The sequence below is a fragment of the Ailuropoda melanoleuca genome, chromosome 13 (assembly GCF_002007445.2).
Source record: "Ailuropoda melanoleuca isolate Jingjing chromosome 13, ASM200744v2, whole genome shotgun sequence".
NCBI classification, from domain to species: domain Eukaryota; kingdom Metazoa; phylum Chordata; class Mammalia; order Carnivora; family Ursidae; genus Ailuropoda; species Ailuropoda melanoleuca.
The window spans coordinates 22,450,012-22,472,657 of NC_048230.1; the positions used below are offsets into that span (position 1 = coordinate 22,450,012).

Below are 22,646 nucleotides of genomic sequence, written 5' to 3' on the forward strand. Positions count from 1 at the left end.
CTTAACTTTTTTTTTTAATCTAATAAAGAAGTTTACTATAGTTAACAATACTGTATTGTATATTTGGAAGTTGCCTAGAGTAGATCTTAAAAGTTCTCATCATAGGAAAAAAACTTTGTAGCTGTGTGAGGTGGTGGATTTTGACTAAACCTAATGTGATGATTATTTCACAATATATACAAATCCTTATGTTGCACACCTAAAACTAATACAATGTTATACGTCATTGATATCTCAGTAGAACTAGGGATAAAAAAGAAGCTTACAAAAAAACTACATTTAACACAGTCGTGAGTTCTTTTTCAGTAGAATCATGATTTGGTAGTTTCATATCTGTCCAAGGGTTTGCTTGGGGTTTTTGTTTTTTTTTTTTTTTTGGTCTCATTTATTTTTACATATGAAATTAGAGTTTGAGGACCAGCATACATGGGTGTACTGGGCTGACTTATCACTTGAAAGTGAATTTAAAGATAAAAGATAAAGTAGTATCATGTAATACCCATGGTCACCCATAAAGAATACCTTTTTTACCCTATCACAGTCTTTTTTTCCCATATGTGATAATTAAAAGTTCGTGAAAGTTCTTGTTTTATGTAAATGGCAAAGAAAATAACTGGTAAATAAGTGAGTGCTTTAAGCTTCATTAATCTGGGAACTTCTGTTGAGAAAAAAAAAAAAACAACTTATAAGCAATTTCTCTTTGAAAGTATTATCCCTGGACCAATACAGAAAATCAGGTAAGGAGTGCAGTTTCCGAACAGATCATTTTGTCATAAGAATTAATCTACTTTAGGAATTCTGCTTCTAATGAATTTTTATGTTTTGGACACAAAATATTGAGACAAATGTGTAATGTGTGGTTAATTTGAATACAAATTTGGTTTTCTGCATAAAACTTCTGTGAGTAAGCTAAGTCTTTGGACTTGAAAGCCAGTGAATTTGTTTGATTTTTGGAGGCTAAATAATGTGATGGTTGAGCCAAATTATAAAGCATTAATTTTTCACTGTCCTTCCCATCAACACGTGCTTCTCTCAGAAACTTGTTTAATAGTTATCGTTTACCAGGAGGGCTGGAGTATCACTAATGCAGGAAGGGAATGGCTTAGTTATGGACAAGGGGATTTATATGATATGAAAAATGAAGCTTCCATTTACTGCTGACTCTTGTGAGGCAAAGAGTAAAAGAACCAGTCTTCGAACCTCCCCTTGTCAGCTGACGTGTATTTATACAAACTCACCAGCCCATGACAGCTCTTGACCACGGTTCACCTCCAGAATTCCTAAACTTAAAATGCTATACCACTGTCCTCCTTAAGATTTGTGCACTTTCCTCATGTTAGTGATACTCTAATAAAAAGAAAAGTAAATTTTAGAAATAAGGAAATGCTCTTCCATGTGAAACTTCTTGTCCCAAAAGGGGCCAAACATTGAATGGAATTGTTGAGAGTGAGAGATTTTGGTTGTCGATGTTGTTGTTACATGCTGTTTTCATACGTGAACAGGAGTCCCTGTTTGAGGTGGGGCAGTCACGGGGAGGCTGAATCTTGTCGTCGTCTGCCATTACAGCTTTAGTGGTATTGGAGGTCTATATTACTCACAAAGAAAACTCACCACTCTTCGGGATGTTAGAAGTTGTTTCGAGTTCGGTTCAGGCCTGCTAATCTTACCCATAATCTATTATTTACTATATGTTGTTTTATTTTTACTCTTTGGACTTCTATAAAACTTTTCTTATGTCTCTCCTTAGCCTGTAGTCCTGTAGTTGTTGTTTTTTTTTTAAGATTTTATTTATTTGTTTGAGAAAAAGAGAGAGGGAGTGCATGAGTGGGGGGAGGGGCTGAGCGAGAGGGAGAAAGAACATCTCAAGCAGACGCTGTACTGAGCTCAGTGCCCAATGCTGGGCTCGATCCCACACCCAGAGATCATCACCTGAGCCAAAATCAAAAGTCTGGAGCTCAGCTGACTGAGCCACCCAGGTGTCCCTCGGTCATGTATCCAACGGTCTTACAGTTTCTCTCAAGAAGAGATGTCAGTAAACTAATTAGGGCATAACAGATCCTAGAATGCATCAGGACTTAAAGTGGGTGTTTAAGTCTACCACAATTTGTTATGTGGGGGAAGAGAACAAAAAAGAAGGGAGGAGTGAGCAAGATGAACCAGTAGTAATAAAGTTGCTACATTCGTGTGTAATTACATATATTTTTTTAAAGATTTATTTATTTTAGAGATTTATTTATTATTTATTTATTTTGAGAGAGAGAGCATGAGAGGAGGGGCAGAGGGAGAGGAAGAGAAAATCTCAAGCAGACTCCCCACTCAGTGCTCAATCCCATGACCCTGAGGTCACAACCTGAGCCGAAACCAAGAGTTGGGTCACTCAACCGACTATACCATCCAGATGCCCCATGTAACTATTTTTGAGGCATTTTCCTCCTGTGAGACTTAAACCATGATGGTGCCAGAAAGGAAGAACATTCTTTAATTAAGTCAGGTCAAAGCTGTATTTGAGTATGGAGTATGTTGGCTCATTTTATATGAAGCAGAGTAAAAAATACCCAGGATCCAAGAAAATCAAACAGAAGGTGCTGGAAAAAATTTAACATACTGATCTGACAAAACCCAAAGTTGTAAATTTTGTCTGCATGAAATCCATGCCAAAAGGTGTTATTTTAAAAATCGCTGCATCAGTACTCCACTACAGTAAATTTGAGCCTGTGAATTGAACCAGCTCCTTCTTCATGAAATCACTGACCACATTTGGCTTTGTTGATTAGTTCCATACCTAATGGGACTACTAGTATTACTACTATTTATAATAATTTACACTTTTGATTATAGATTTATTTTACCGAAGTTAAGAAAAAACATTAATTAATAGCACATGCCATAAATTCAAGTCATTGGCTGTCATTCAGTACGCTTTGCCTTTGAGTAATGATCGTAATTTATAAAGCATACAGATTTGGAGACTGCACAGCTCAGTGGATTAGAACGAGACATTAGTAATCAGACAAGGTGGGGTCAAAGCCTAGCTCTGTCACTTATGAGTCACTTACGTGACTTTGGGTAAGTTATGTAATCTCTGTGTCTCAATTTCTTTACCTGCAGCTTTGAGATAATAATATGTCACAGGATTAGCTTGAGAATTAAATGAGATAGTACAAGACGAGTCTTGACCTAGAGCCTATACCCAGTAAGACCTCAGAAAGCTGTTCTGTTTTTATTATTGCTGTAACTGACTTTCTCTTCTAAGTCAAAGCATGGTGAGAATTCAGCTGAATAGCTTCATAACAAGAATTAAACACTGAGGGGGCACCTGGGTGGCACAGCGGTTAAGCGTCTGCCTTTGGCTCAGGGCGTGATCCCGGCGTTATGGGATCGAGCCCCACATCAGGCTCCTCCGCTATGAGCCTGCTTCTTCCTCTCCCACTCCCCCTGCTTGTGTTCCCTCTCTNCTCTCTCACTGGCTGTCTCTCTCTCTGTCGAATAAATAAATAAAATCTTTAAAAAAAAAAAAGAATTAAACACTGAGAATACAGTGGTCCAAGGAAAACAGAACTATGAACCAATAATTCCAGGTTATGATTGCCTGGTTGACATATGACAAATGCACTTATTTTACAGTATATTTATCCATATATACCAAATACTTAAGTTTACATGTTTTGAATTCTGTCAAAATCTCATTACTATTGAAAATATTCTAACTCAGCAGGCTCCATTTTAGTACCAGTTGAACAATAACAGTGGTAGATGGAATGTGTTGTTATAAAGCCAGAATGATTGCTGACAGGCTATAATTTGCTTTATGAAGTGTGTGTTGTCACATATACAATTATCTGGTTTATATTTGTTCCTGCCAGCCCTCCAGTTTGTTAACGTCCAGGAGTTGTGCCCTGTGTGAAACCTAAGAAGGGTTAAAAATCTTAGCATTTTCTGGTGGGGGAAGGGTAGGAACAGAAGGGTTCACTAGGTGGCTACCTTTTTTTTTTTTCTTTTAAGAACTAGGATGATGCCACACACTGCAGCCCACCCTACTGGTCAAAATGAAAAACTGCATCATAAACGACCACTTCTCTGAAGGAAGGGGGAAAAAACTTTTCAATTGGTTCCCATGGGCATTTTCCTGTCCAACCCCCCCACTGACAGACGTAGTTCATTTGGAAATATTATTAAGCTATGCTACCCTTTTTGTTGTAGCATCTAATCAATTTTATTCCGTTTCTGATCATTGAGACTGTGCCATTCTCTGCACTGATAACCCTAAAGGTCCTTGAGACGTCTATTATTCTAGGCATGATGAAAATAATACAATTAGTAAACAGTATCATGAGCTAAAAAACTTAAGCTTAGGCTCAATTTTTTTCTTGTATATTTGAGATCTTTTTGGAGCAACTTTTTAAAAGAATGATAAATGTAAACTTTCTTTACCTGGCCTATCATTTGTTCTGTAGACTTGATAACATTCAGTAGTATTAAACTCACTGCCAGGGCCTTGGGGGGGAAAAAAGAATATTTATACATTGAGTAATGGCTAGATGTAGGAGGGGGGAAAAGAGATGGGCAGGAAGTCAGACTGTATAGAATGGAGAAGAATTTGAGACCTTCACTACACATGGATTAATCACAAGAACTAACCACGTAAATCCAAAGGGATATTTAGAAATCAGTGAAGCCTCTAAGATGTTCTGTGGGAAACACCATACATTTTCTAATGCATGAGTATGTGCAAAATGTTATCTAATTTATAACAGAAGTGTTGACAGAACTTTAGCTGTGGTGTCGCAAATGGGCTCCCTAACATATTTACATGGGAGGAACATTTCACATATATGGGCACATACGTACCCACCTATTTCTATAGTTGCTGCTATATTCAATAACTTAGGTGAATGGTTATAATAAGGAATAATAAGGTGCAGTTTTCCCAATCTTACCTCAGTTCAGCTTTGGGAACTGCATTACTATTAAGTTGGTCCATGAAAACCTGACAATATTAATGCTTTCAAGCATGAAAACTAACTGGATTTGGATCAGAGACCTTTATTTTATAGCATTTTATTTAGAATTTATTAGTTTAAAGAGGGAGCTGTGGGTCTCATGGGTTCTTAAATATTAAATAGAGTCAGAAGTCATGTGTTCCCTTCCAATGGCAACAATAAAAACAAAAGCCAAAAAACTGCAGATAATTCTACATTAATTTCAATTTCCTTATCTTATCCCGAGATAGTGAAGTGATAGCAAACCCTGGGAATTCTGAACCACGCCATAGAAACAGTTGGTTGCATATGTGAATAAAGTCTTTATAACACAGCGCACAATTAATTAGAAGTACAAGATGATGGCCTCATACAAACGTGGAAAAACCATTGAGCCTTTATATGTTGAATAAGCAAACATATATTTATGTTTTATCTATTTGTTATTGTCATGTTACTTTTTATGCTTTAACTGCTGTCCATCTTTTATTGTTTTTCATTTCTTTGGTAAAGTTGTCATTATGGCCTGTTTTTGTCCCTAAATAGTACCTGTAAGTTCAGAATCAGATGGGTTTGCTGCGAGTCAAAATAGCTACAGGGGGAATATCCTCATGGTTCATTTTTCCCCCCCTGTTTTATTTGGAATTGAATTAGGAAATGAAACTTTTTAGCAGTTTAATTCACTTCTCCATAAAGTTTATGGAGCAGCAACAGCTGGTTGAATCCATGGCAGAAAAAAAGCCAACTTCTAGTGGCCAAGCTCTTGTTTCAGAATTAAGGGGGAAAACTCATTAACTGTTAATGAAAACACTGGGAATAAAAACAAATAGCACAGAAACCCTAGCAAATAATTACCTCACACCTGACACAAAGCTGCTTTGTATTTCTGCTCCAAACCTCAGAAATTCCCAACTTATCATTCTATGGAGCATGAATGAAATTGAGTTTGATTCTCAGGAAAGAACAATAGAGAAATCATCCCCCTTTTAGGCCCTTCAGTACGATACTCAGCAGAGAACCTGCCATTGAATATACTAAAGAATGTATCTAGCACCCAATTCTTAGGACACGTAGAATAGAGGAGCGAATTACCAGCTAATAGCAGATGAACCCTTGATATAGTTTCCCCAGATCTTGTTTAGAAATACGAAGAAAAGGGACTGGAGGTAGTAGATGTGAGTAATGGAGATATTGTGTGTTAGAATATATATCTGTATAGAAATATATTGATTCTGAGCAAGTTGCAATGGGAAAGTGTGTCTCTAGTGGCAAGGGGTCTTGCTTGTGAGAAAGCCACTCTAAGCAATGGAGTTCTAAGCCCTAATTGTAGAGCTGCTGAATGGAAGTGTCTGTCACTATAGTTTGTGGTCATTTGTGTCTGATCCCACTGGACTACGGTAGTGGCCAGATTGGAACTGCGATTCTCAGAGCTGCCGATGAATCCAGCGATCACTTACAGTAAGTTACGCTTTAAGGAAAAATGATGTTCTAAACTTAAATCCAAAATGACCGCAGTAATTGCTGGTTCTCCTATAAAACTTTTCACCCATGCATCTTGAGTAGTTGTAATCATTTTAATTACACGGGAGTGTCTGTTTATATAGTGTTATAGGTTTTTTTTCTGATGTGCCCAAGGGAGTTGGGCCACTCGATGTGACACTAAAAACACTTAGAGCAACATTTCCATCATCAGGAACTAATTACGCTTGGATGTAAAACATATATTTAAATGTGTCCCCCCACCACAACCATTTTTAGTACTAACCCAGGCTCTGTTTTGGCTGCATTGAGTTGTCTACCATTGTTGTTTTGTACTTTACAGAGGCATGGTCTTATCTTTGGCACAGAGATGGCTGTTAGAAGCCCACCTTGGGTAACTGTGTTCAGAAACCCTAGGAAACCCGCAGAAGTGACTTTTCCATCTGAGGTTGACAAATCGAATGCTAAATCCAGGCATGTATTTTGGATGAGATTTTTTTAAATGGAAACTCTAAATGCAATTGAGTTGGATCCTGGAGCAGAAAAAGGGCATGTGTTGTGATGAGCACTGGGTGTTATACGCAGCTGATGAATCACTGAACACTACATCTAAAACTGATGATGTACTGTACGTTGGCTAATTGATTTAAATTTAAAAAAATAAGAGAAAAAGAAAAAAAGGAAAAAGGACATTAGTGGAAAAACTGGTGAAATCCAAATAAAGTCTATAGTTTAGTTAATAGCAGTGTACCAATGTTAATTTCTTGGTTTTGACAGAAATACCCTAGTTATGTAAGAAGTGGGGGGAAATTGGGTGAAGGGTGTGAGGGAACTCTCTGTACTGTCTTTACTTTCAATAAATCTAAAATTATTCCAAAATAAAGTGTTCATTAAAATACAACAAAACAAAGTCCCTCCTCATTGGCTTTTTTTTTTTTAAACCTGGAATGCTAGAATATGTAAGAGTAATTTTGTCAAATTTCTGAAGCAAGCAGAAAACCTTGAGTCTAGAACGATAGTTGATAAATAATGTTTAGTATACCTACAAATGTTAAATTTTGCTTGGAAACCCAAACTACTTCTCTTTTTAAAAATAGATTTTGCTTTAGCTTGCAATTTTAAAATTCCTTTAACCTCACAGCTCACTTTCAGGTTACCTGCCAAGCAGTCCATTTAGATTGTTCTGGTAATATAATTTCACTGGATTTGCAAATTCCACTGATGTGAAATTTGAGCACTTTAACCCTCAGTCCAGTATTCGAGAATTTTTCTGTTTATAAGGGAATTTCACAGTGATACTATAAGCATAACTATAATAAGCTTTGTCTCCTCACCAGTATAACCCAATAAGGGAGAGGATTTGTTCTAGCTCTGGCCGAGACTGCTGTGTGAGGTTGTTTGTTTGTTGTTGTTGTTGTTGTTGTTGTTTTAACTTTTCTTTTCCACAATGAAGTCCATACTTTATTTCTAAAGTCCTGTATCTGCAGGTGTTCCACTCAGTTATGGACAAGCTACCTACCATTGAGCATTCATAGAAGAGACTAGATATGATCATGTAATTTATGGAAAGAGAAAGCTACAGCCATTCTCTTTTTATCATTTTATATCCTCCCTATCCTTCCAGTTTAATTGTAGGAAATAAACCTTTAAAGTGAGGCAATACAGATTCTATGTAGGTTGTTTGGTTTCACTGCTCCCTTGTTGAAATCCAGGGCCAAAACTCTACAGTGTTTACTGAGATTAGCATTGGTGATTTCCTTTGGAAATTAGTATTTGAGATAATATTAAATTCAGCTGAAAATCCCCTTTTCATGTTTGTGAAATGAACTGAGCAGCTGTTGGTGTCCTTTTATCAGCAGACTGTACCTCTGTTTGGGGGATTTTAAGGAAAGCCATTTGCAGTGCAGAGCCTTTTCTTCCGGTTTCTGAATGATTGAACGTCTTCCGTCTGAACCTTTTAAAGTATCATAATAGCATGGGCCACTTCTACAAAATATAATCCAATGTATGTTGAAAACACCCAAAAGGGATTAGCATTGTTTTAATTGCATAATTCAATATTGCATATACATTACCTTTCATCAAAGCCATTTTACAGAACAAATATTACCTTCTTAGGGCTTTTAGAATTCCTAAGAGGTTCGTTGCATAGGCTGTAAACCAGAATTATAAAAAGAGAACTTTCTTAAGATTGCAAAACAAGTAGTGATTTAAATTGAAATAGAATCCAGCAAAGTCTAGGTTCTCTCTGTTTTTAAGTCTCTTAGTTTTAGGAGAAGGAAAGACTATTGACCTGTTACATTGTATTATGTATAGGTTAACCCCTTTGTGTGATATATTCTGTTCCATTTGGAAATATAAAGAGAAACAGGCGTTCAGGATAAAGGTTGCAATTAATGGAAGACAACATATATGAATATGTATTTATAGAGCTGTGTTTTCATTCTAAGTATGACGGAGAAGTTTCTCTCTGGGTGACAAGAAGTCTCCCTACTCTATGGTAACAGTTTCTAAATTCTAGTTAGTTAGCTGAATGGAAAATTTCCCACCCAGGTAAGCTGGTTCTTACTTATCTGTTTCTCATATGTTAGTGGATAGCGGCGTGTCCACCAAGTAAAAGATACATCTTTTGGAGGAGGGCAGGGATGAATACCAGAAGACGTCTACAAAGACCTTGAAAAAGATGTCCAAAATATGACCTTATTTTCCTTCTTTTTTGTCCCTCAGGGGGAGACCAAGCTGAAAGTTACCTTGGACAGGACAGCTCCGATGATAATCAGAGTGGAACTCAGGGTCCTTCTCTCACATCCGATGCATCTTTTTTGCCTGATTATCAGGATGAGGGTGAGTGCCATTTTCCTGGATTTTGGGTTGGTCACACTGCTTTGTTACTTTTTGTCTTGGTGTTTTCGCCTTTTGTCATGTTGAACCAAGTGGACTTCAGTGGGTTTTCTGCATTGGTAATCACTAGTTTACAAAAAACAACTATTTGTTTCATTGTGGTGCTGGTCCTTCTGGGTAATTCAATACTTCTGAAGCTAATGTATTTAGGGAAACACTAATTCCATACTGAAGCAGGAAGACATCATTATTGATCTTTTATAAGAACTGCAGCTCAAAAGCTGGGAGGGCATCTTAAGATAGCAGGGCCCAGGTCATCATCTTCCAGATTTCTTAGTTTCACAGAGTTGCATGAGAATCAGAGCTTTCATTTAGTGATTTTTGGATTATCGATTTATTGTGGATTATTTGAGACCCTTGAGCTCATTATATCACAATAAGGTACGATTTTTGCCCATGCTTCTCACATATCCCTCTCTAAACCATATTGGTGTTGTTCAGGGGGAAGGGGAAGCCACGAGAACCACGATGTAAATCTTCCTGGAGCATTAATTTTACTTGAAGATTTGGGAATGGGAGGAGTTAAATAATTCAACTGTTAAAAACATTACTTTTATATTAAAAACACGTTGGTATGTAATAGGACAGGGTGCAAATGTACATGAATTTTTAAGATACATGAATATAAAATTGTTGGCTTGGTGGCTGCCAGTTTCTGGCTCAGGCTCAGATATCCCAAGGGTGGGGATTCACTGTGTCTCTTCTGGCATCTGGCCACTTGAACAGACGGTTTGATCATCACTGATGCACACGGTTATCTTACCAAAGTCTCTCTTGTGCCTTTTCGGTGGGGGAAAAAGGTAGACACGCTACTAAATACTAAACTGAATATTAAATTGGAAGCATATTATTCACGTAGGGATTGGAAGGAGAGTTGGTAAACTATTCCTTATTTCTCTTTATTAGCCTGTAATCTTTCAATTTATTTTTCTTTCAAATTTCCCTATGACTTTGGCGTTTTCCAGGAGTTCATAATCCCTAATTCCTTTGTCTTTTTAACTTATCCACTAATTCTTTTTTTTTTCTTAAGTTTTTTTAAAATTCCAGTTAGTTAGCATACAGTGGAATATTAGTTCACTCGTCCGTTAATTCTTATTTCATTTAGACCTTTTGGCGATTCAGATTTTCTCCCTTTCATTGAATTAATAACCTCCACATCAGAACTATGGATTCAGTCATACAGAAACATTTTATTTTGCTTGAGCTTTTTTTAGAAATTGGGCCTTGCAATTTAGAATCTGTATATTGATTCAAGTGTACACTAAAAACATTGTTTGGATTGCAAGCTTAATAATTACACTGGTAGTTTATTAATAATTTTAGAAAATTAACAGTGCAAAACCAACCTTTCATTTGTTTTTGATTAATCCAACGCCTGACAGAATTAAAACAATAGTACCTCATTAATCCATAGGTCACTTATTTGGTATTTCCAACTTTCCCAGACACAGCTGAGAACACAATAAGTAAGCCAGAAGGACCTCTAAGTGGAAATGGATGTTCCTGAGTGCTGTGTTAACACTTCCGTACCATATTCTTGGGAAAGCCCCTGAGGCCTTCACTGGAGATTTCTCTTTTTACACATTTCTAAGCATTACAGTGGTTTGATTTCTCAAACCCATAGTAGGATGAAACATCAAATTTAGAAGAAGGGGCACTTTAGAGGCATTAATTAACAAGTAATATTGAGGTGAGAAACAGGAAACAACTAAAAATTTATGCAGAAAACAAAACTGGTAAACAAAACAAAATTGATATGGGAGCTCAAAAGCAGCATTCTGGGGCCATATCATATTGCAGAGAGAAACTGAGAGCTCAGTACCTTTAAGATAAAGTAAAACTTTTCAGCTAACATTTATTAAGCACTTACTATGTACATTGCATCTGTGTTCTAAGTACTTTGCCTCTATCATCATTTAATCCTGAGAATAGCCCTAAGAGGTAGATATTAGGATTATCCACATTTTACAGAAAAGGAAACAGAGGCCCAGGGAAGTTAACTTATCTAAGATCACACAGCTAGTAAGCAGCAGTGCCAGTATTTACACTTATGCAGCCTAGTTCTGGAACCTCTGCTCTTAACCACCCTACTGTCTTTACCACTATCCTTATATGGATTATCAAAAAAGATGGATTCATGTTCCAGACATTTTGGTTAAGACTATACAGATACATAGTTTGCTTAAAAGTATTTTCATTAAAAAGAGTTAAAATTTTAAAAAAATACAGTGTTGAAAGAGGTAAACCTAGTATCTGGAAAATTCCAAGGTGGAAACTTTGCTCCATTACGGTTCCTCATAAGAGAGGAGCTAACTAGATTAGTAATATTAAATTCTTACCTCATAGCTTTTAATTTTTAGTTTCATGTATAAAAGTTAAAAGAATTCTCAACGTGACCCAGTCCACAATAGAGTTAGGAATAGATTGTTTACGTGTTAAAAATTTGATTGTAGGAAGATGTTTATTTTTACAAAGTAATTTATCTATTTATTTAAAATTTCACTTTTTAAAGTTTTTATTTAAATTCCAGTTAGCTAGCATGCACTGTAATGTTAGTTTCAGGTGTACAATATAGTGGTTCAACACTTCATTACAACACCATTGCTCATCACGACAGGTGCACTCCTTCATCCCCTTCACCTACTGTACACATGACCCTATCCACTTCCCCTCTGGTAACCCCCGGTTTGTTCTCTATAGGTAAGAGTCTATTTCTTGGTTTGCCTCTCTCTCTCTATTTCTTGCCATGTGCAGCAACATGGATGGAGCTAAAGAGTATTATGCTAAGCAAAATAAGTCAGTCAGAGAAAGACAAGTACCATATGATTTCGCTCATATGTGGAATTTAAGAAACAAAACAAACAAGAGGGGAAGAAAAGAGAAAGGGAGATCATGTTTAAATATGAGTTTCTGCAGAGCACTGAAACTAGCACAGTACCTGAGTGCCTGATGCATAGTGGGTACGATAAATGTTTGTTTCCTTCCCCTAAAAAGTAAAGATATACATATTTCCTGTGCAATTAAGGAGAAGGTTATAAAGATGTTAAAATTTTCAGTAGACATTCTATCCTGTTTAACTGGATTTTACCATTATTGAGAACAGTAACACTTCATATGTGACTTATTCATTATTTTAACAAATACTTATTCAGAGATTACAAGGTAATAGCAAAGCACTGTGCTAAGCAGTAAATGAGCTATGCAGTAAAAAATCAGACACAGTCCCTGTCCTCATGGAGCTTACCATACCCCTGCAAAAACACACTATTAGTAAGTAGACAAATGAACAAATAGAAAGTCAATGTCTTCACTTGCTGGTGGGATAGTTAAGGAGATCCTTTAGAAAGAAAAGATACTCTTTAACTCTTTTTGTAGTGACAGTTATTTTAGACTTTTGGAATTTTATCTTTATTAGAAAATGAAAGGTCACTGTTAAAATATTTCAACGTTGTTGCATTCTACCTCCAGCCACAACAGTGTCCTAAATGTACAATTATAAAAGGACACACGGTCTGACCCATCCACCCATAACTTCAGTGTGAGAAGCAATAACCATGGTGCGTGTCGTGTTTGGATCATGCTCTTGTGAAGACTACAAAGAGTTCTAGAAGCACATTGAAGTCTGGCCAGGTGCGCAGCAAAAAATGAACACCAAGGTTACAGGCTAAACCATGCATAAAAACGAGAGCATGTCGCTACCTAATCCCAATTTCTTCTCCTTTTGCTTTGCAAATGCCCTCAGTTCCTCAGTCTGAGAACAGCAAGCTATGCCCTGTGCAGAGAGACCCACAAGCAAGAGCATAGCCCCACCGTGGGGAAAGAAAACTGGCTAACGAGTAATAACATTTTGATTTCTAAACCTAAGGAGGCATAGTTTCTACCATATTAAAGGAAAAAAAGTCCAGCACGAGACACTGGATACAATTACTGTACAAAGCCAGCCAACCATGCAGCTCAAGATCTGATTGCTTTTATTGTTCAAAATACACAATGGATTTTCATGTGTTTATAAACTTATTAGGGTACATTTTAAAAAGATGGGTCTACATACATTTTTTTATTTTTTTTTATTTTTTTATTATTTTTTTTTTTTTAAAGATTTTATTTATTTATTTGACAGAGATAGAGACAGCCAGCGAGAGAGGGANCTAAGGAGGCATAGTTTCTACCATATTAAAGGAAAAAAAGTCCAGCACGAGACACTGGATACAATTACTGTACAAAAGCCAGCCAACCATGCAGCTCAAGATCTGATTGCTTTTATTGTCCAAAATACACAATGGATTTTCATGTGTTTATAAACTTATTAGGGTACATTTTAAAAAGATGGGTCTACACATTTTTTAAAAGATGGATTGGGGAAAGTATTCTATAAACAGGATATAGTGACTCCTTCTGGAAGAAAAAGAATAAATAGTTATCTTCTAGGAGAAGAAACCTAGAATCTATAACAGTGTATTATTTATCATGTAACATATATTATCACATTCTAATTAAAGAAAAAGTAATGAATGAGTATTGGACAGATAAATCTGGGAAGAAGTGAGAAAAATGTTCTTAGAGTTTATTTTTATATCAGGTTGTCGAAGGTTAGAGAAGGTTCTCCAGCGAAATGAAAAATAAAACCAGGAAAGTTAAAGACCTGTAACCATTTTTGGAGAAGAGTAATAATGAACAAGTGAAAGCCTGTTTTTGATCAATTTATTATATGCTACTTGATTTAAAAGGAATTGCAGACCCATTAAAGTACGAATAGTGGCCATTTTCAACTCCATGGCTTTTCTGAAAGGTACATTAAAAAAACATATAGAATATTTTGAAAATAAAGAGAATCAGTTTTTCACAGCTTTATTTTTAGTACTTTTTTTTTTTTTACATTTTTCTGCTTTCATTTTAGTTCTTAAATAGAAGTCAATTTTTGGATTTGGTATTATGAATAACAATAGACTAGCTTTTGTTGATCTTTGTGTATTTCATTTCTACAATAATAATAATATTAGGAAGAAAATCCTATTTTAATATCTTCCCTAATGGGGGGAAGAATATATTTTAAACAAATCTACATTAGTATTGTGAAATAAAAATGATGGTTTAATTTATTAATTAGATTTTATTGATTAGATTTTTTTTTGGCTGGAATTCATGTTTGTCTTAAATTTCATTGTGCAAAGTTAGAATCATGCATTCTAAAAAAAAAAGAATCATGCATTCTGGGAGTTGGAAGGGATGATCATAAGAGGGATCCTTTATTGAGCACTTACTATGCTGCACTAGTGCTTTTTGTGGATTATCGCATTTAACTCTCAAACCAGCTCAGAGAAGAAAGTCCCGTTATCCTCACTATTTACAGGCTAAAAAATTGAAGCTTAGAGAAATTCAGTGACTTGGCCAAGAATGAAGTATCTATTCCACGGGTCGGGGGGGGGAGCAGATGGTGGAGGTAGGGTTCCAATAGATTCCAAGCCTGCTGCTTTGTTTGGAGCTCTGGTTAGCTGGATGTTTTTCCTCTGAAACACCCATTTTTATGGGCTTTACATCTCATTCTCCCTATTGCTTTTATTCCACCAAGTATAACGTTCATTTAAAAAATAAATGTATTCAAAGCTAAAAACTATCCTCTAAATACCACTTTAACTGCATCCTTCAAAATCTGATATATACTATTTTCATTATAATTTGCAATTCCATTCTAAGTATTTTTTTTAAAGATTTTATTTATTTATTTGACAGAGATAGAGACAGCCAGCGAGAGAGGGAACACAAGCAGGGGGAGTGGGAGAGGAAGAAGCAGGCTCATAGCGGAAGAGCCTGATGTGGGGCTCGATCCCATAATGCCGGGATCACGCCCTGAGGCGAAGGCAGATGCTTAACCGCTGTGCCACCCAGGCGCCCCCATTCTAAGTATTTTGTAATTCCTTTGATGATATCCTTTTTAACCTATGTATTATTTAGAAACATTTGTGTATGTGTGTGTGTGTGCATGTGTGTGTATTCCTGGTTTTTATTTTGGTTTTAGTTTCTAGGGATTTTTAAACCTGCTTGTTTATTTTGACTGTTAATTTTTATTGCATGATAGTCTAAGAACGTAGTCTATACCATTTATATTCTTTGGACTTTGTTGAGACTTCTTTTGTGGCCTAGTAATGATCAATTTATGCTTAGGTGCTCTGTGGCTCCCAAAAGTATTTACTGAACACCCTCTTCACAATTTTTAGTTTTTTACTTTTTATTTATTTCCATACTTATAAATAGTACTCTTCAAATCTTTCATACCCCGGCTTTTCTTTTATCTGCTGAAAGGTTCGTGTTAAAATCTCCAATTAGTGTTGTAGGTGTATCCATTTTTCTGTGTTTTGTTTTACATTTTCAAGGTCATGTTATTACTTACAAAGAGCTGCAATTTGTTTTAAAAGGTTTCCTCTTATTGAACCGAAATCCTATCCCTAGAACTTCCATTTATTAAGCTAGTCTACCCATAGCACCCCCAACTGACTTTCTACTCAAGGAATATAAAAGATCTGTTCACAAGCCAGCTTGAGACCCCCGTTGCTCTGAGTCATGTATAAGGCCTGAGTTTAGCGTATAAATTACGTTGCTTCACAGGATAAATAAACTGCATGTCTTACAGTGTTTACTGAGGTATGGGAATTAATGATGCAGTGGTTAGCAGTAAGTGACCTTACCAATCAGGTAGATCTTAGGCCACATCCTGCTGATGACTTTGGAGGAAAATGTGCATATTTTAGGGTGGCTTTACTTGGAATGTTAGAAACCTATTGCGGGCTCAGTCATTGGTACCCTAGTAGTTGGAGAGAGTTAATGGGCTAAAAACAAGCTGTTTACTCCCTTCTCACTGAGAGGGTCAAGCCCACTACTGTGTGTGTGTGTGTTAAATATTTTATTTATTTATTTATTTATTTATTTATTTGAGAGCAAGAGAGAGCGAGCGAGTGCACCTGCACCTGCACCTGCACGTAGGGGGAGTAACAGAGGGAGAGGGACAAGCAGACCCTGTGCTGAGTGTAGAGCCTGACACGGGGCTCAATCCTCCAACCCTGAGATCGTGACCTGAGCCTAAATCAAGAGTCAGATGCTTAACTGACTGAGCCACCCAGGCGTCCCTCTGTGTGTGCGTGTGTGTTTTAAGTACATAAACTATATGAAGATATTTAGAGTTTTTAGTTCCTTTTTACTCTATGATATAAAGATAATGAATGTACTCAAAATAGCCTTTCTCCATATATGAATACATAATAAACATAAGTGCACACATACATGCATTCAAACAAGCATTCATCTCATTTTCTTTTTATTCTTCAGACAGTTGCTTTCATCTTTGTTGCTCACAGGAATATTTTTCTTTAGTAAAGGCACATGACTCTTGTCAGCCCTGATGGAGTTTATTTGTGTGCGTGTGTGTGTTTACAGTGCACACTGTGGAAAAACACAAAACTTATTTCCTTCCATGCCTGAGCTTTTGGGGCCAAAGAACACATTCTACTGTAAAACACATACTTTCATAAGCATGGTGGATTTCTGAACAAGTTTCTGTTGGCTTCGGGTGAGTCCATCAGATCTCAGATCATTGGGAGAAATTAAGGACCGATGTTGAGTTAACTGTGATAAGGGTAAGTAAGCTGTCAGTCAGGATCACAGTGGCTTCCTTCATGAAGATAAATGTCTTATTAGATCGAAGACATCATGTCGTTTATATAGTCTGGTATAAATCACAAATGAGCATGACAAACTGGGTTTCAAAGTTGACAGTAATTTATATAACTTAAACAAATGATTACCAAGGATTATACATGTTTTGTGAAGAATAAAAAAACAATAACAATTATCTGTCTATGAACTACCCATTTTTCATTCTTCAGCCTGGCATGTGGGGCTGTCGGTGCATGTTTAAACTCTAACCTTCCGTCAAGTACCCAGTAAAGCAGTCTCTCATGTGTTGATGGCTGGATATCTTCCATAATGCTTCTTTCGCTAGAACATACTCTACAAATTGAACCCAAGTTTTTTACATAGAATAGTAACATTTTAGAACTGGAAGAGACTACTTGGTAATCACCTAATCTAATCTCTGTTTTACCAAAGAGGAAACTGAATTTTAAAGAGGCTAATGCCTAGGTCCTGTATCTAGCAAGACAGAGCCAGTATGGAAACCAAGACCGCCATCCTGGAAGTGGCCTTCCCAGGGTCACACTACATACCTTCCCTCACTTGCATGACCTCAACACGCTTTTCAGTGCAAACCCAAATGGCTTTGCAGGAGGCCTGATTGTGACTCTTAAGCTATTGCTTGCAAGTTTCTTTCGGGTTCTTCAGACACACGTGTCTCTCTGGTCAATGTGTGTTCTTATTCTCTTCCCAGAATGATTTGGGAGTAGTTTGTTTTATAAAGAATTTCAAAGGGTTCCATAAATGCTAGTAATTATAACTATGAGTAACATACTATAAGTTCCTGAGTTGATTTGACATATGACTAATTAGTTACCTTTTCTGGCCTTTTTGTCCATGTTATAGATTTTGGTATACTGCTAATGAAGAGTTAGCTATTGAATATCTATAATATCTATATTGAATGCCTTTATTCAGTCATGAGTTTAGAGGCTGTGTGGAGGATACAAAGAGGAATAGGATATGATTTCTTTCCTTAGTGCATAAATAATCTAATTGGAGAGAGAATATTAGACAGCCCCACAACAAAGTATACAATACATAATCAAGTGGTGATTATGGGGACAGAGTTTGCAGGAAAACACACACACACACACACACACACACACACACACACACACACACACAATTGGTTGGGCTTGCAGTGGTTTGGAAGAGAGTCAAGATAATATTTGGCCTGCGCCGTGGCCAAAGTGTCTTTAGAAGTCTATTCCAGACCGGGAGTATATACTAAAGCCCGTTCTCTGAAAGGTCGAACCGTTGAGCTTCCACTATAATTAGTAGTGAAATAGCAGTGGCCATTTTTAAGTGCAAAGAGTTGATTTTTAAGAGAGTGACTTGGCAAATGAGATTAAGTTTTTTCATACTGCCTCGAGTACTCTTTGTTTCTCTCCAAATTCTAAAATAGTCAGCAAGGTTAATGGTAATGTGAAAGTTCTAGTACATGATTATTGAAGATGTTAGTGTGGTCATTACAGTGGTGGTAAAATGATATGCGGTGTTTTGGTTGCTAATGTAACATATTTATCTGATTGATATCTAAATCAATCAGAGGCGGGGAGGGTTTATATATCTTGTGTGCTGTTTATTAGAAAATCTTACATACCATGCTTAATTACCTTGTAAATGCATTATAATTAAACATAGCCTCTGCCTTATAGATGAACGCTGAATCACCTGAGGGTTAGTTACCTTACCTAGAGCAATCATGTCTAAAGTTCAGGAATTCTATACTCTCAGCTGTGATACAGATACATGTACCTAATTTATGTAAATATAAATTTATATTTATTCTCTCTCTCTCTCTCTCTATATATATATGTGTGTGTGTTTTTTAAATGGTGATTTGTTTTTTTCAAACAGTGATTTGGTGATCTTTGTTTTTCTGCTCTCCATAAATTCTCTGGCCAATCGTAGGTAAATGTTAGAATGTTAGTAATGCTGTTTAAAACAATGTGGAAACACCTGTTAATCTAGAATATTTTGTTGTACTAGGGAAAGAGTGCTGAATTCACAAACCATATTACACTTACGCTCTTGACTGTGTTTCTGACTTTGAGTGACAGCCTTTTTTATGTTGGCCCCTAAGTAGCTTATGCCCAGATACAGTAGTCTAGTGGGAAAGAAAGATTATACAGAGCTTTTTTACAAGCTCTAGCTTGTAAAATTGGGATTTATAGGGGAAATTGGTCCTTCGTGGAAAGTTTTCACTTACAGAAGCCTTTATCCAATTTACAGATCCATTTCTACAAATTGTTAGGGTATAGCTTATATGACACAGTGCATTTCAGTGGAGTGCTCTGAAAGATAAACATTGTTGTCGTGGTTAATTTTATAATTAAGTTATTTCATAGTAATACTCAGATTTTTTTTTATCAACAAAACATAGGGTTAACTGAGATCATGAGCTTTCCTCTCTACAAATGATCGTTATCGTCATTGAAAGACATTTATGAATGCCCAAGAACACAGTTGGGCCTAGAGATTGTCACAGCTTAGGGAAAAAAAATCACTGGAGTTATCTAATCTAGTCCTTCTAATGAATTCACATCATTCTTACTAATATCTCATTTAATTAATTATCAAATATAGCGATTATACTTTGTACCCTTCCCTTGCAGGACATCTTGCCCGCCCAACTATTATTACTAATTTATTCTTCATGTCTAACCTAAACTTTTCCTTCCTTAGTTTCAGGCCATTGCTCTTTTCTATACCATCTTCTGAGACTGAATAATTCCCCTAATTCATTTATATTGTTACCTTTAGAAGGTATTTAAAGACGATGAACGTTTATCCCCAGAGTCTTCACTTTTCCTAACTACATAAATTTCAGTTCTCTTAATCCTTACCTCACTCTGTCCCTGTCATACTCTCCAGTCCTTGGGTATTTTATCACACTCCTTGATATTTTCCATTCCAAGGGGATTACCCAACCCAGAGAGCTGGCGTTTGGGGAGGGAAGTGATAAGGCGTAAAATCTCTATAAACCACGAGAAGATGCCTAAGTGTTTATTTGATGTTGGTGTTGGTGATCATTTGGTGGACACACCAGTGTAGTGCTTGCTTTGGTATATGTTGGGATATATGTGTATTTTAATGCCTTAATGTATTATGGCCTGTTGTAATTGAATGTCTATAAAGTAGCAGTTAAGAGGGTTTTACAGACCTTAGAAGAGATCAGAATTCTCTAGCCCCCTCTTGTGGTAAAAGAAAATACTACTTTGGGGCTTTCCTGGTCTCTCTGGGTTTGGCCGTTGAGGAAGGCTAAAGCGCATAAATTCTCAACATGTGAGCATAGATAATGAATCAAAAAATTAAAAAGTTATACACACACATATATATCCATATATATGTACCCAAGCGCACATACACTCGGATCTGAGAAATTCCTGTTCTTGTATTTTATTAATGCCCTAAAACCCAAAAGATATTACTTTCTTACAACCATCGTTTCAGTATATTCTTATGACATAAGTTAGGATGAGGACAAATAAAATAAAACTATAATCTTGAGGGTTTTATATTCCTAAATAGATAAATAAAGGAGGCTTGGATATGAGTTTTAAACCAAATTTATAGGTACTTTTTTCTTTGCCATTATAAACACATGTGGTTAGCATTTCTAACAGATTTAAACAGATACCCTAAATCCCCTATAACATATTAATTTGACCAGTTTTATAATTTATTATTGTAGCATTCCCTCTATGGTAGACACATTCAGATAATCATAAAGGCCCAGTAAGTAGCAAATAGCTGAAGGGAAGACTGAACTAGCATGCAGATAAGTTCATGTATCTTGCCTATGGGAAAAATTTCTACAGGTAGCACAAAATTATGCTTATTTTTCTAGGACACCACTAAAAGTAACACCTCTGTCTTGGAATAGTTGGGGTATAGAAAAGAACCAATTAGGAGTTGTTATTAATATGCTTTACATGGCATTCCAGGAAGTGAAGAGATTCAAATTAAACACTGCTCCTGAGTAATCTTTGTGTTTGTTTTTTTTAAAAGCTACTCTAAAAACTTGAGTAATGGTTTAGGTAGCTTGCCTTTATGCTCAGATCACATTCTAATGAAAATATGGGGTCCTATCTGGAAATTCTGAGAACTCTAGAAATAAATGTGGGGCCATGCTTTTTAATATTAGATTTTTTTTTTCTAAAAGGTAATATTGACTGTTGTACCAATTGAGGCATTGCAAGAGAGGAATGGCATAGACATAGCAGAACAAAATGAAAAGGGGTTGGTCACAGGTGAAACGAGTGAGAATATTATCACAATTTAAATATTAAATAGAAAACTGATAGTTTTTGACTGATTCTCTTTTTTCTTCCCTACTTGAAGAGATGATAATTATTTTTTAATAGGGAAATTAATGCATTTTCTATGCTTCTTCCTTAAGAAGTATGAATAAAATTTAATCTCAGCTACTTATTAATTCGTGGTATTGACATTCCTCTGAGCATCTGAAGACAAACTTTGACAAACCTAAAGATAAAACCTCTTAATAACAAAGCATGAGTCTTAATAGGAGTAGTCTAGTTTTTACGCTTTTTCAAAAACTATAACTTGACGTAACATTTTTGCGATTTATCTGTAATCAGGTTAGGTGATTTATGCACCCTGATTTTCTGATCTGTATCAGGTTTCTCAAGCAACTGCTGGATCCGTTTTTTGTTTTGTTTTTTTTCATGTAAAGGCTACACTTTTCATGAGACAGACTAAGTTGTGGATCTTCATAAAAATTTTGGAACATTATTTTAAGTAGAGAAGCAGAAAATAGCCCTTAGTTATACCTGCACCGTTTACTACCATGTATATTTCAGTTGGTTTGGTCACCAAAAAATTGTGACTGCTCCTGGACACACATTCTTTTGACTATTGATTTTAAATTATATATATGTATTTTCACAAAGCTCACTGCAATGTACGTTCTTAGAGATCTGTCTTTCCTTGGCTATTGGAAAAAGATCTATTTTTAAATTTATTTTTAAAAAGATCTATTTTAGAATAATTATTTATTAGCCTAAATTTATTAATAAGTTTAAGAGTTTGAATTCTTTATTTTAGCATTAAAATTAGGGAAATTATAATGATAAGTGTCTTGGATATTATAATTAATAACGGTATAATGTAGAAATTTCTTGCAAAAGTTTGACTTTTCCAATGAGAAGGAAGTGTCAGAGGGTCTATTGGAGCTTTGCAGTCATTGTTGGTATAGGATAGAAGAGATTTTCCTAGGAAATTATATCTGAGTTCTTATTAAGTGTCTTATTATAAATAATAATTATTTTCTTTATCATATCATTTAAGCTGAGAGGAAGGCAGATTACTTGTTCCTTCCTTGTTTTCTCACTCTATATGCATAAATACCTTCCCTGTAAAGCAAGCATCTTTCTGAATTTTCTTAAGGAATACCAGGGCAATTCAAGGAGCTTTTCATATGAAATATTTTGCATGTTTGCTTCTCCAAAAATAACAAATTTATTTAAATTTGATAAGTGTTGCTTTTTAAGTGTTTCCCTCTTCCTATGGAATTCATTGAAATTCGCCTTCATTTAGGATGAGAGGCATTAAAAAGGAGCAAAACAGAGAAGA

General features: G+C 36.0%; 1 protein-coding gene across 1 annotated transcript in view; it reads left to right on the top strand.

The window, feature by feature from the left end:
- The window catches only part of SKAP1 (src kinase associated phosphoprotein 1), a 245,895-nt gene that overhangs the window by 40,191 nt on the left and 183,058 nt on the right, over positions 1–22,646 (top strand). Inside the window, exon 4 of the mRNA XM_034640668.1 lies at positions 9,186–9,302. Within this exon, the coding sequence (XP_034496559.1) occupies positions 9,186–9,302 (117 nt within the window). The remainder of the gene's footprint in view (positions 1–9,185; positions 9,303–22,646) is intronic.